This window comes from Pararge aegeria, chromosome 18, assembly GCF_905163445.1.
Source record: "Pararge aegeria chromosome 18, ilParAegt1.1, whole genome shotgun sequence".
In the NCBI taxonomy this organism is placed as follows: Eukaryota; Metazoa; Arthropoda; class Insecta; order Lepidoptera; family Nymphalidae; genus Pararge; species Pararge aegeria.
Genome location: NC_053197.1, coordinates 17,273,903 through 17,289,447, shown reverse-complemented (window position 1 = coordinate 17,289,447; position 15,545 = coordinate 17,273,903). Strand labels below are relative to the sequence as shown.

The 15,545-nt window shown below is 36.8% G+C and overlaps 1 protein-coding gene across 1 annotated transcript; it reads right to left on the bottom strand.

Annotated features, from left to right (window-relative positions):
* Positions 1-434: 434 nt before the first annotated feature.
* LOC120631806 (cuticle protein 16.5-like) lies at positions 435-5,714 on the bottom strand. Its single transcript, XM_039901486.1, has 2 exons — positions 5,583-5,714; positions 435-926 (listed from the first exon to the last, which is right to left on the bottom strand). Exons 1-2 carry the CDS (start codon positions 5,712-5,714, stop codon positions 435-437), a joined length of 624 nt encoding a protein of 207 aa, XP_039757420.1.
* Between the last annotated feature and the right edge of the window lie 9,831 nt (positions 5,715-15,545).

Here is a 15,545-nt window from a genome sequence, read left to right as displayed (position 1 = left end):
CTTTTTGATGTTTATCCAGTTCATTCTTAAACTGATTCAGTGATTCTGCAGTCACTACATCTAATTTGTATATCTACATCTACATTTTGTCTAATGTAAAATATATTTATAAATTATAGCCTGGATGTTGTTCTTCTGTATAAGCTATGTTACTGTACAGCTTTATCAAAATCCAATGAGAAGGTTTTGCGCTATAGAGTAATAAAAATCTAGACATCCTCAAAAACTTCCACGTTAATAATGTTAGTAGAAGTACGATGCATTTTCTTTGTTGGATTTATTATTTTAATCAGGTAAGTTGGCAATCTGGTATTATGCTCTGAAGCGTTAAAGAATAACAAAAATTTAAAAAATAAAACATTTTATTGAAACAATCACAACAGAAAACTACAACGCTGTTGTAACAAATAACATAAAGTTGGACTAGAGTTCGATCACCAGCCGGCGCCCAGAGCGGCGCCGCAGCGGCCGGCCGCGCAGCCGCCGTAGCCGGGCGCGGACAGCGCCGGGGCCGCCACTAGCTTGTTGACCGATATCACCTGCGGTACCGATACCACTTTCTGCACGTGGACGACTTGCGGCACGCTCACCACGCGGTTCACGTTCACGAGCCTGTTGACCGTCACGATGCGCGCGGCCGGAGCGGGCGCTGCCAGGCCTATTGCGGGCCCGGTGGCCAGGCCTATTGCGGGCCCGGCGCCCAAGCCCAGCGCGGAACCGGCGCCAAGGCCGAGCGAGCTCGGCGCGACTGAGTAGCTGATGGAGGGCGCGGAGTAGCTCAGCGCGGGTGCCAACGCTGGGCCGCCGTAGCCGTAGCCGCTGGACGCAAGGCCGCCAGGCGAGTGGAGGCCGCTGAGGACACCGCGCTTGGGCCGCACGGCGCCCGCCGCCGCGCACGCTACCAGCGCGAACAGAACAGGTAATGCCTGCGAACACGAATAACATGCACTCAATACATCTGTATATCTAGCCATCGTCAAAATCAAATTTTATGACTCCTCAAATTCGTGCATTTCGATGCGCAGAATCGAATATTCGGCATCAGCAGGCGATACAAATGACTACCTGCGCGAAGCAACAGTCGACTAGCATCAGCGTTATACATAAAGTTTGAATCGAATTGTAGGTTTTATTGAAATAATAAAGGGTAAGTAAATGATAAGAAAGTGTGGGCATGATTTATTGCTTTTAAAATAGTTTCTTCTTAGGTCAGGACGTGTTTAAGGTGACCCGTGAACGCATGTAGTTATCTTCATTTGTGTAATTTTTATCTATTGTATACGCATCTTGGACCTACGAGTATAACACAAGAAGAAAACAAAAAAAAATATCAGTATACAAAACTGGCAACCAAACCTCTGGATATCGATCTCTTCCAGGCACCCAATATGTAAAAAATATAGCTACAAAAAAGTTGTAGGAATTATTTATATAGTATAGCTTTATACATATATATTTATCCGTCCGTCGAATTTTATCGATTTCAATAATCTTTAGTGTATAGTTTGCGGTTAGTGTTACACATTGTTTGACTAACTAGTTGTTACATGCGGCAGAATAGTAAAATTCTATGTTGTGTGTGTACTTCTATGTATGGAAACGATTCCGATATACTTACTACATATTTCCGTCGTTTGGCATCACGTTTACCGTTTACGCATCGCACGCATCGGTATCTCTCAAAAAGGTTTTTTTTTGTCGTAGCGTGATGTTACACAGCCTTAATTGATACTACCAATGCAAAAAAAAAAACGAATGTCTTGCGACGTGCTGTAATCTGTGAAGATTTATGTCCTTTATCTGCGACAATATTTATCAGATCCTCATTAAAATTATACAATACATGCTTAATAGTATACACTTTCAAATAAAAAAAGAATTATTACAATCGATTCAAATTTAACGAAGGTATGAAGTAATATTGATAAAAAAATTCATCCCGTTTCCCGGAGGAAACTTATTGTTTATCGGGATAAAAAGTATTCTACATGTTGACACAGAATATCAGCTACAACTATACCATATTTTATTTGAATCCGTTCAGTAGGTTTCACGTGATGCCCGGACTGACAGACAGACAGACAGACAGACAGACAAAAATAAAAATCAATTATTAATAAATAAAAATCTGTTTTGGACTTATAAAGCATCCCCCGGTCAAAATTTTAAAATACATTAAATGTACAGAAATCTTCCAGTTATACTTATATTATAAGTATAGATAATCAAAACGGTACTCCCTAACTGACTAACCGCGAAATGTCAGGGTCTAATATTCACTTTATTCACTTAACTAAAACAATAATAAACCGAAATTTCACTGTGATACAGTTTTAACTATTACAGGAATTGGCTTATTGGAGACAGGTCCTACAAACATTTTGTACATTCGTGTGTGTTTGTAGTTACTAATTTATTAAGTAAACAGGTATTTTTTTTTGTAAAGGGCTCTGGTACCTGTAAAACAGTGAAACCTAGATTCCAAACAAATCTTATGTTTCAAGATTTTTTGTTTATTGATAGATCTTATATACCTGCTATGTAAAAGAGATTATACGAAACCTACCCACGGGATTTTGGTGCGGTGCGAATATACCGTTCCAGCACTAATGGGGTGAGAATGTTTCAAAGTTCATCATCATACCTCTTATTCTATGAATGCTTAACCGCTAGATACAGGTTTTCGCGAAATATTATTAATTTAAATTAAATGAAGTTCACCCTGTGTAAAGAAAGTATATAATAATATCCATTGATCCATTGTGTTACTATGGTAATATCAACATCCATAAACAGCTAAACAGTGCCATAGACAAAAAAATTATCGCGATTAAACACTACATTGTACACACAACGCGTAACATGTCAGTGACGCTGAACTGCAAACGACAAACTTTTTTTATAACTTGTAGGTAAATACCGATTTTTTCATTTTATACCAGTGGCTGGCTTATTGCCTGCACTGGCAGAACACTCCCAGTAGGTCTGAACATACCATATGATAGAATTAAAAAAAAATTGGTTTAAAATGGACTCACTTTATTCATGTTGAGCAGGCTGCAGCTTTAGGATGAGATGAGACAGATGCCAGGTAAGTGATGGCCCTTCGACTTCCCTTAAGAATATATATCTTTCCTAAGTGGCGGTGTCGCAAGACTTTTCCGTCACCCGATAAGCCTTAGATCGGGTCATTAATTAATGATTTTTCATAATTTCCTCACAGACCTCCAAGTTCCAACATCAAAATTAATTTAAACGAGCCGCTATAATTTATACAATTGTGTTGTAAGTTGTCAACTTTAAGATTATACCGATCATATTTCACTAGATTTTGCCACGGTTTTGTCTGCTTGTAAAATTTAGGGTCTCCACTTCCCTACTAAAACCACTTTCGCATATAATTATGGTGTTTCTAGGATAAAAATGTATTAGTTGTGAGTTTAAGACCAGTCTAAGTATGTACTTGCATCAAAATCCGCGGATGGTTATTTTTATTTTTTTACACACTTTAATAGTACACCAAAGTAAAAACAGAGATATAAATATACTAGAAAACGTGAGTACAATTTGGTGGCCTTATCGATTCATAGCGATTTCTTCCAGGCAACCAAAGGAGTAAAAGGAAAAAAATAGATATTATGAGGTGGGTGGTGTAATAAATATGATATAAACATTAAACATTACTACGTTTTGTTATTTTTCTGTGTAGTTTGCCATAAAAGTGCAATATTCAATAATGTAAGCACTGCTACAATATTATTAGACGGGTAAATTTTGACCAATCAACAGCTTTGATTAGAGAAATCTTATTTTTTTATTTTTTTAACAAATATTTTTGTTGTGGTTTTTTATCACTTATATTATTATATAAGAATGTCAAGTTTACGCTCGAAAAGTTAGAATTCAATAAAATAAACCTTTTGAAAAATGTCACAAAAACTGGTACCAAGTCCAGTGAACTAAGAGCAGGTACTTAGCAGGCCAATCTGATCTGATCAGATTGGCCTGCTATATGGTCATGATTTGTAAATAATGGAATGCCGTGTATTTATGAACTACGTTTTGTTTTATCAATATTTATATCTACATATTAGGTACATATTATATATTTAATTCATTAATTTCCGAACAATATAAAACAAATAAACTTGCGATATAAGTGGTCTTTTTTTTAATAAAATTATATGGTCTCGTCCTTCAACTGTTATTATAGCATTATTAGAAATCCTGTGTTTTTTAATACCGATTTTTACTAAATATTTTATTTCATATTGTCTTTTTTTTTGACACAGCGACAAACATAGGTATACTATTGACATCTACAGTGTAATTCTATTTTTAACTCTTCATACTGAAACTGCTGAACGGAGATTATACATACACAGAAAATACATAGAACACCAACGTTAAGTAGAGGTGTATTTCACGCAAATTTCTAAGTTATGATACACGAGTGAGTAGGGTAGTAGAGAGTATGGTGTACTCGCGAGAAATGCAACCGAAGTCGCGGCCAGTGTTAGGAGACGAAAAAAAGTACGAAAATAGTCAATTAAACAGAACCGGTTCGAGCCGGCCGCTATACTGGGTCACTCATGTTGACAGTCGGAGTCAATGTCACAGTACCACCTCTGCGCGGCGCGTGAATCTTTGCCCTACATCTCGGCAGCGCGCGATCGAGACTGGATTGTAACGACAAGTTAGCGCTCCGCTGCGGCCTATTATTCAAATAATATACATACACCTGTAATTATAAACGGGGGGGGGGGGGGGGGGGGGGTTTAAGCTTCTCCTTTTTCATGTTACCATGCAATGGTTTAAACGTTTATTTTATTCCTTTTAGGGGGATATAATTAGAGGATATCATTATCGTCTCCTGTCTACGCCAGCCGTGCTGACGTCTATTACGATCGGACTGAATTGGCTGCCAATATTAAAATGGAAGCTTAATTTTAAGGAAAGCCAAAGGCAAAATTACGAGTGTCTCTGAAACTAAAATAATATAGTGGTTTTTGGTCATTCTGATTTCAGTTTTTTTGTCACTTGTATCAAAGAGTTACACTGACAGCGCTTTTATGGCGTCCTACAATTGAACACACAGTGAAAGCACCTGCCCTGCGAAGTGTTGCTCTGTTTAGGCGATGGTTTTCTACTTACTATCAGGTGTGCCATCTGATCCACTTGTAATAATAGAGGACTGTGGTATAAACACATAACGGAAAACGGTTCCCCGTGACTGCACCCGAGTACATTGAACTGTCTGAATTTTTTTAACAATCTGCCTCAGTTTTATTAAATGATTTAGTTAATAGTCCCAATTGAAAGTGAAAGAAACTTCCATCCTTAAATAAACTGTGTTGTTTCTTAGATGGTGCATTATATTTGATACCAAACGGGCTCGACGTAATGAAAATAATTTGAAAATGGCCAAACTCACCGCTGCGAAAACATCCGTCTCTTTGCCGTCTAAGGTTTTAGTAGTAGAACTACAGGTTAAGCCGTTAAGAGCGTTTCGTGACGTCAAAAGAAACGTTCTCAACAGCGACTGACGGAGTGGTAAGCGTTGAGGTCCCAAATTCAATCACCGGTAACAATAATATGGGAATTTTCTCTGGTGGGATGGCTGGTGGCATGGGAAGCTTCGGCTTGTTACCACTTTCGTCTAGTTCCGACGGAGACGTGACGCCAAGTGATTTGGCGCTCCAGTACCATGCCATATAGAAACAGGTTCCTCACCACCAGGTGAGATTGTATTCGAACAAAATAACAGCGACATCGACAAGTAAAAACCTATTTGTTACTTGGTTTTTCAGGTGTTTCATTGAATTTAACTAATTGAAGCCTGCTACCGACTTTTTAAATTAAATATTTTAATATATGTATTGTTTACGCAAGCACTTTATGATTAATTGTTCAGCGAAAAATCCACTCCACTGTGTGTCGAAAGTCGCCGCCGACGAAACAGTTATCGTGATAACATCTTGAGAATTACTTTTTGATCTTCTGATAGCACACACTTTATAATTTTTGCAATTACTTTGTATACTTATACTATTATTTCACCAGTCGCGGATTGTTATAATTTACCGTGTATTGTACATAATGTATACCTAGTTATCCACTCTCTAATTAGTAGGCATTGTTTTAAACTATAATAATTATGTGTTTGAGGTGGAAATATTATATCTGTTTTGTATAAGTATTACATAGTTATTTTATTGAATTTTAATGACCGGTTCACGGGTAACTTTAGAAATTATATTTTTTTTATCAAGCACCCCCATTTACACGCGTAGAGAATCAAATTCCTACTTTCAGGTGTTTGGGCTATACGTCGTGTCAGTCAGTCAAAAAAGTTTTATAGTTATAGATAGTGGCGATGCAGTGTGGCATTTTGATATTTGCTGTGCTCCTACTGATATCGCCACCCCTTTCAAAGGGCCCGAGTTCGATACCCGGCACGAAACTAAATTTTCGGAGTTATGTGCGTTTTTATTTATTTAAGCAATTAAATATCATTTGCTTGAACAATGAGGAAACTTGCTCGTCTGAGAGTTCTCTGTAATATTCTCAAAGGCATGTGAATGGCATGTCAAAGGCAAATGGTATGGTGGACTACGGCCTAAACCCTTCTTATTCTGACCCGTGCCTTGCAGTGGGCCGGTAATGGGTTATACAAGCAACATATTCTGTATTTAGACTGTATACAAAAACTTTTATTTCAATTATGATATGTTTTCAGGATCAGTCAAATAGTCAATAAAGAGTATAATTCTAGAGTCTGTTCTTACGTTGAGCACTATCTAGTTAGAATGGAGACCGGTCATTAATCTACGGTTTCAACAATATAATGTAATTCATTTTCGTCCAATTAATCTTAATGGCTATCGAGTGTTTTTTATATTTTGCGTAACTATCTCGCACTAAGTGGATACGCTAAGAGCTGTGCGCGGATGAGTGCATTAGTCATAATTCCGAATGAGTGAGGAAATTGAAAAATATGATAGCCTCGTACGAGACCTTGCTATGCTCTAAATGTTTCTCAAATGAATGGTTATTAAATAAGTTAGTTCGTTATGATTTATGAGCAACATTTTAGGGTATCGTGTTTGACATACTAAAACGTCTTATTATTTTTATTTACTTTTATTCTCATACAATTGAGACCGTGACTGCAATTTCACCTGATGGTTTATGATGATACAGTCTAACCTGTTAGCAGTTTAGCAATAAAAGCCGTGCTTCTGGTTCTACACGGCAGAACCAGAACGCTTAAACGCTCGTTGGCACGCCTTTGTCGAATAGCCATGGCCAAAACCTTAGCCAAATGAGACCAGATTAAAATCAGAATTAATTTTAATTACTGCTGTAATTTCTTAACTTGGTAACTTTGCTCTTAGTGTCCAAATTATGTGTGCTGTCAGACCAGCGTAGCAAGTAGAAGAATACCCTCGCAAGCTCTACCAGAGCTGTAGAAGTAGGGCATAAGAAGCCTGGGGTAATTCTAAGTGTGCTTTGTGGGAGGTTGAACCCCTAAGATGCGATCGTTTACCCCCGTAACTACGAGCGAAGCCTAATCCTATGAGATGTAATATTGGCGTTGTGACAGGGCAGCGAACAGGTCTCTTCTCTGATAGGAGAGTATTCCTTTGTTTGCTTGTTTGTCGTTCTTTCACGCCTTAACTAAGCTTTCGATCAAGATGGCTTAGAGTTAGTTCAAAGGACGAAGAGTAACATAGTTTATTCCAGAACATTAAGCTGATCCCAAGGGATTCGTTAAAAACCGTTATAAAAGCGCAAAAAGTCGCGGGCAAAACCTGGTTATAGATATCATCATCATCATCAGTTCAACCGATTGACGTCATGGCTGGACATGGGTCTTTTGTAGGGAGTTCTAAAATCCAGCGGCTCCCAGCATCTCGCCTGATGTCGTTGGGGGCTGACCTTCGCTGCGTAGATATAGGCTAGATAAACTATACCGCTTCTATGCAGGTCGGCTCTTGGTAGGGTTTAGGGAAAGTAGAGAAAATTTCCAAAACCAGAATCTCAAGCACGTGTCAATGCCAGCTGTGCCTTGCTATTTACTCCGCAAGTGATTTCCTCAACAGAATGAATTCGAACGTACAAGCACACCATTCTTACATTTTCAGTTAAGTCAGTCTAGTTCTCATCAACCTAATTAATGCCCCACTGGCGGGCACAGGCCTCCTTTTAGAACACAGCTTATACCCACCATGAGTTGGTCGGCTTGCGTGACGTATTTCATCTCTCATTTAACGATTATTACCACGCGTTAGTGACAACGACCGGGACTGGCGGTTCAACGTACTCTTCGAGGTGCAGAGAAAAGGTAAAGGTCGAATTTAAACCTTTGGATCAACGTTGCTCGATCAACGAAATTGTTTGTTTATAGGTCAAGATGGCGATTTCCTTTTTCCGTACCCAAAGGGTGTCAACAGGAACCTAGTAATAGGCTTTAACTCAGCTTTCAGTCTGACTGCTCATCTGTCAGTCAGCGGGCTGTATTTAATAAACCGTAATAGGTAGAGAGTTGAAATTTTCGCAGACTTAGTATTCTTATTCTCGCTATAACAACAAATAATTAAAAAAAATATTAAAAGTGGAATTTCCCCTGTAAAGGTATGTGCTGTTCTTGATTTTAATATTGCACGGGGATACGGAACCTTTCGTGTGCGAGTGCGAGTTTTTTTTTTTTCTCTTTATTTAAAGAGCTTAGTCACATAATGTGACTACGTCGCTCTGTTAGTTATATACAGATATTTATTCTCTAATTCCAAAATATGTTCTTACTAATTTATATATCAGTTTTGATTCTGATGTAAGAGGAAACGGTAAAAAGCTAATTACATCTACTATTCTTAAATAACTATCTAGTAAACTTATTCTAAGTTGTTCATTCCGAACACATTCCAACACAACGTGATAAATATCCTGAATTACCCCACATGTGGGGCAATTAGGACTTTCATTTTTTCCAATGAGGTAGGCAAACTTTTTTGTTGGAATAACGGAACGAAGTCTTAACGCTGTAATTGTATCAGAGCGATTGAGATAACAATTATCAAACCAACAGTACCTACAAAAACAACAGATTTCATAACATTCTTATTAATATATAAAAAAACATGGACAAAAAAGAACCAACTTTGTTGTACAACTAATCAAGAAATAAATATTTTACACAACAGTTTTAAGCCAGTTAAAAAAAGCTAATATTTTTTTTATAAAAATTAAAAAACAGACAGCAGAGCATGGTGGCGCTTATTGTTGTACCACGCCACAAGCTGCGTCACGTTGTTCATGATGGCGGAGGTGAAGCCGGCGTATTTATATGTAAAGAAAACTTTTTTTCTCGAGTTCGTAGATCAAACGTTTTTTTAACAAGAAATTATGTTATTTCAAGTAAAAATCTAGATAGTTACTATGGATAGAAGCAAGAAAAATACTTTCTATTTGTTAGTTTGTTAGGTTTACTAATTCACGTTTACTTAAAGACATAGACCTTCAATATCATGTCAACATCTGGTTGAGCTCAAACGCATATATTCATTAATTTGAGGGTAGATAAAAAACTTATAGCTATTATTTTCTTCCACGCAATTCAGTCTCCAGTCAAAAGGCTCGCAAGTCGAACCCTTTGTTTGTTCCACTAACTGGAATACGTTTTTGCACCGTGAACGCGAGCATTCGACATACCGAAGTGTAATCCGAAATAATCATTCGTAAATAAACTATAAAATAGCATAAGGACATCTAAGGAGTTCCAGGTGAAGTTTAAAGGTGATATTTTGTGTCTCCGCGTTGTTGTGAAGGATCGGAATTTTGTGAGCTGTGGCAGGTGAGTACTTGCTTAATTTTTCCATTAAAATAACCTCAGAGAACATACAGTCAACTAATAAAAATATCAAATATCAATATAATGATGTTGAGTACTAAGCGGCTTTGTAGTTAACAATTATTCACATAATAGTATCAGTAAAGAGATGGAATAACGTTGATAAGGAGGTGGTATCAATGAAATAAAAACCCGACTTAAAAAAGGGGGGAAAAGGTTTATACACGTGTTATTTACATCAAACAGACACGATAAAACTATAATTTCAATATTCGAGTACACACAATAATGTACTTGAATTTGAGGGTAAAAGGTATCTAAAGGAGTTTGAAGTGTTATTGATTTATGAACCATTTTTGATATTCAGTCGACCGACCTGGCGTAGTGGTGAGCACTTATAAGTAGGAAAGCGGGTTCGATGCCAGGCAATTTGAAAATTTGTTAGTTCTGAATTTTCTCTGCTTACGGGCAACCGTTTTTAACTTATTGGTAACAAAAGTAGCATATTAAAAGTAAGTAGTCGTAAATACGCTTAGGCAGGGATTTTAAATATTATTAGAATGGCTCATGAACTGGTTGAAGTTGCATTTATTAATAGAAGTGTTTCGCAAAGCTGCCAACGCTTGTAGTGATATTCAAGCGACAGGTACATGCTCAGATATTATTGTGATAAAGCTCGAGCAGATCGAGTCGCTCATATTTACAGAACAAGCCGTTGCCTGCGGCTTTGGCTGACAGGCAACAAAACATTAGGTATGCCACTGCCACTGCCATATGGTAATAAAATGTTGATAATTCTTATATCATGGCGCGGTGAGAAAACTTTACACATTGCGTGCACGGACATGTGAAATTTGACATTGTTAAAGTTAAAAGGAATGCATAAAGCTTAAATACAATGAGATTACCGAAGCGAGCCTGTTTACGTATCAAGTGTATAATTACAGATTTCAGTTTTAGATCTATGCCGACATGCATCTTTCGGAATAAAAGTTTTTGAACTCTCCCACCAATAAACAATCTCAATACGAAAAAAAACGTATCAAACATCAATGAAGGACAAACCAACCAACAGATTTTTTTACTACTAGATGTGCCCTACAGCTGCGCCCGCGTTCATTACAGGACACAGCGTACTGCTACATAGATTACACTTACCTCAATAAACCAAATACTCAACGTAAAGTTTTTTTTAATCGTACTGATAGTGCCAACGATACAAACCTATGATATTAACTAAGAATAGTTTTACAACATATTTAAACAAAAGACTAAGGTGTGGGTGAATAAAATACTTTTCATTGCTCTGGGAGCTTTTCAGAGATACAAATACAACAGCACAATAAGGTAGAACGTACAATTTGGAGGCCTTATCGCTAAATAGCGATCTCTTCCAGGAAACCAAAGGCCAAACCTAAGAAATAAGTAGGTGGTACAACAAACATAATTAAATATTAGGATTTAAAACAAAATTAACATAAAAAAAAACATAAAACATAGTATATACTAAACATAACATATTAAAGATATGTACAAAAATATAAAATATATTCCATACATATATACAAACATATAAACATACAAATACGCTACTATAAATACTTAATTAAAAAATAAATACAATAAAAGAACTCTCAAAAATATGTAGAAAACGAAATAAACAAAAAAGAATACAGTGATCATTCCCATCAATGTCCGGCCGATACAGACAAGTAGTGATCCTTCACTTGTTTCTTAAAAATGCCGATCGTTTGCGCCTCACGAATCTCTAACGGCAGGGCGCCGTTAGAGATTCGTGAGGCGCAAACGACAATTGATTCGTATGCTGAAGGTTAACAAAGACAACTTCTAACATTTTTCGTTCGTAGCGCTAAAGTCATCATTAATGTGACAACACTTAATGTTTCAGTATCTTTAAGCCTTATATGAGCGGTTTGCTGCTAACCGCTGGGGAGTTCTGTTCCCTATCTACTGTCATATTCATCAGATCTATCATCATCATCACATTCATCGTAAAACCAGATTGATAGTATAAACTATCCAGTACAAAAATAATTATGTAAATCGGCTAATATTTGACAGAGTTATGGTGTAAAATCCAAAACACTTTCAACTCCTCTCCCAAAGGAACTGAACTGAATTTCGGGATAAAAAGTATCCTATGTACTACCTCGTAGTGACCTCAAATTGTGGGAAGTTTCATTTGAATTCATATGTTAGTTTCAGTGTGATGCGCGGCCCAGATACAGACAGACAGACACGAATGAAAATCATTACTGGTTTGTATTCAGTACCAGTTATAGAGTGCCCTCGAAAAATTGTGTTTTTTAATATCTTCAATGTACAGAATTTGACCCGTTAACAGTTTTATTATAAGTATATAGATGAAAGATCCTGGAGCAATGTGATAAATGAAGTTTGCAAATTTCGAGCTACTTAGTTGAGATATATGTAGCAATAAACAGATTAGCAGACAGCTCGACTTTACCCACGTAAAGGACTAAGTTGCTATGAAAAGCAATATCGCACGTGTTTGGATTGCCCTATAATTGTTTCCACATGGTTTTTGTATTGTAATGATTGACTGACCAAGCAAATGGCGCACCAGATGGTTAGTGGAAAACCATCGCCAATATACAGATCAACACTTCGCAGGGCATGCAAGGAACACCCCCTGCACGTTGCAACTAACCGCCCTGTGTCCAACAACCTAAGGCAGAAATAAGCTTGGCAGTAGTACTTCCCTATTCGAGCACGCTCTTCTGCTATTTATGCCACAAAAAGCTCTATCTTAGCTTATTTTATTTTTGTTACCTCAGAACTTTGTCATTTATTAACCGATTTTCAGTCTGCTCCAGTATCAAACTGGGCAAACATTCGCGTAGCCCGTTGCGTTATTTTTATACTTAAATGTTAGAATTGATAGATCGAATGAATTACTATTTCACTCAAACAATACTCTTAAAACTGGCTGCATCGATTTAGCTATGATAGAATTTCTTTAATGTGTTTTATTAATATTTCGCTTAAACTTTTTTAACTTTGTATTTGTTGTTCCATAAACACATTCTAAAAATATTATTGACACACCTATCGCAATTCATTTTTGTTTCGAAAAAGCACCAGTTGCTTACGTGAAGCTGATAATGAGGACCACGGATGGCCACTAGAACTACACAATAATACAATAATACAATAATACAAGTTTTAGTAATAGTATTATTATAGTAAGTTCTAGCTTAATTTCAAGAGTGGACTGTGACAGCTTTTGGTTTGGTATTATGATATTGTTATCCCATAACATGATCTGTTGGTCAAAATCTTGTTGTCTCTTTGGACAACACGCTCTCCTTGTCTTATTAATTGAAAGTAGTAAGCAGAAATACATTTGCTACAGTGGGTTGCCTGCGGCATTCTCTTCTTCCCATGCCTACTAAAATTTAGTTAGCACAATCCCTACTTCTCTCCATTTTCTATTATGCTGATGTAAGTTATCCTGATTTAAATGAGAACCAATTAAACAAACTTGAGCGAATGCAAAATATTGCTATTAGGTATGTATTTGATTTGCGCAAGTATGACCATGTCTCCGAATCTCGTTTGAAGCTCACGTGGTTACCCATCCGCCTTTACCGGAATTTACATATTGTTTCCCATCTATACTGTGTATTGTTCATTTCCACGACTCTTTTCGATCTCAAGGAGAGATTCAATTGCCTTGGTCGTAGCGCAACTCTTCGATCATCCGAGAAACTTATTCTCCAGATGTCTGCTCACCGTACCAAGTAATTTAAAAACTCTTTTACGTTCGAAGCTATTTGCTTATGAAATGAGTTTCCTTCTGAAATACAACGCGTGAAAACCCTTGACAAATTTAAAATCAAACCGTCGTCAAAAATCACACACCTTACAAAATGCAGTAATTAGTAGCTACATTAATTTGTATTTATTTATTAACGATAATATGTATGTATTATGATAATTTGATTTTAGAGTTGTGTAAGTTTATTATATTTATGTTGTATATATTACTGCATTAATATCATAACGTATTTGTTTAGTTTATTTACTTATCAGCTTGTATGTTTATTTTATGCACCACCTACAACTGTCCATCTTTCAATATCTCCTGAGCCTGAAGGTTGTCTTGATCGTCCGATAGCTCTTTAGCGATAAGGCCGCCTTTTTGTACATAGCATTATGTTGTTCATAATTATAAGTATCTGTGGAGCACAATGAAGTCCTTACATTCATACATACATATTACATAGGTTGCGTTTCGATTATGATTGCTATGCAATTTATGCTCGCCATTATTAAGTCTAATAACTTGAAATTTAGAAAATATATTACTTTTAAAGCATAGACGTCAGTTAAGAAAACATTTTACCCAAATCTACCCCTAACGGGGTAAAACGAGGGTTGGAAATTGGTATTACAATCCTTTGTTTTTGAAGTTACACCAAAATTTGCATTAATTAAAAGTTAATATTATGAACGTGTACATTTAGGGCTAATAAGTCAAAAGATGCCCGTTAAAGTTGATAAGTTTTAAATACAAAAACCGGCTTAGTGAATTATTCTTAAAAATTGTTTACCTATATATTGAAAATAATTACATATTCATAAAATCATATAGGATTTTAGCTGCATTTTATAGCTAATCTAAATGCCTATCAGAAAACAATAAAATAAACAAAATTTTGTGTTATTCATTATAAGCGTAAGTCCATTTTAAATCGGATACTAATTCTAATTCAAATTGTACGTCGCTATATGAGTAGATATTTGAATGTAATAAAACTCGATCCTACAACTGAGTTAAAATTAGGAAGTTTGGATATTATGTTAATTCTAAAATGGTATTCGGTAAGATATTAAATAAAATAAACAGATTTATAAAGAATGTAAACATAAATATTTATTGGCACAATGAAAAACTTATCATATTACTAGTTTCAAGATATTTACATAATCACAGATATACAAGTATTGCTCCTCGCCTTTAGAGATTAGCTCACCGGTTAAACTAGAGTTCATTCGGGCACATTGTTCGCAACATATATATATATATATAAGGTCCAGGAACAGACGGCATCCGGTACATGCCTGCATTGATAAATCAACCTGAAGATAAGGTTTTAGCGGAATGAGAGGCAGCTGAAGTACTTCACTATTTTGAATTACACACAACTTTTAGCACTGTCTAAGATTGTAGTAAGTATAGAGTGATTAAATAATAAACTAAAAATCTATTAAATTTCAGAAGTTGCATCCAAAGATTTTTCAATTAAGCTTTATATATAATAACTTTTTAGTAATATGGGACTTAAGAACTGAGCATTTGACTAGGTGTTAGCATAGTAAGTCAGAAGTCTGGCGAGGTACTGACTAAAGACTTGAGTTGTTCATGAAAAAAAAAACATCATTTGATAGTAGTGTCTTCGGCGTCGGTCAGTGGTTTACCACCAGCCCCCCCGGGACCAGCCCCTTCCATAGCCACCGCCGTAGGCGGAGGAAATCACCAGCGGGCGGCTGTAGCCACCGCTCCAGCCACCATACCCGCCGTATCCTCTGTAGCCACCGCTGTAGCCACTACCGTAGCCGCCACCGTAGCCACTGCTGGGGTACCAGCCGCTGCGGATGTAGCCGGCGGACACTGCGCTCAGGGCGACGGCCGCGAGGATGGCGC

Bases quoted from the DNA above. Each gene is read 5' to 3' on its own strand.
- LOC120631806 (XM_039901486.1), bottom strand. From the start codon at position 5,714: ATGGCATGGTACTGGAGCGCCAAATCACTTGGCGTCACGTCTCCGTCG. The intron at 927-5,582 runs GTGATTGAATTT...TCGTGTTCGCAG, and splicing joins TTCCCATATTATTGTTACCG to GCATTACCTGTTCTGTTCGC.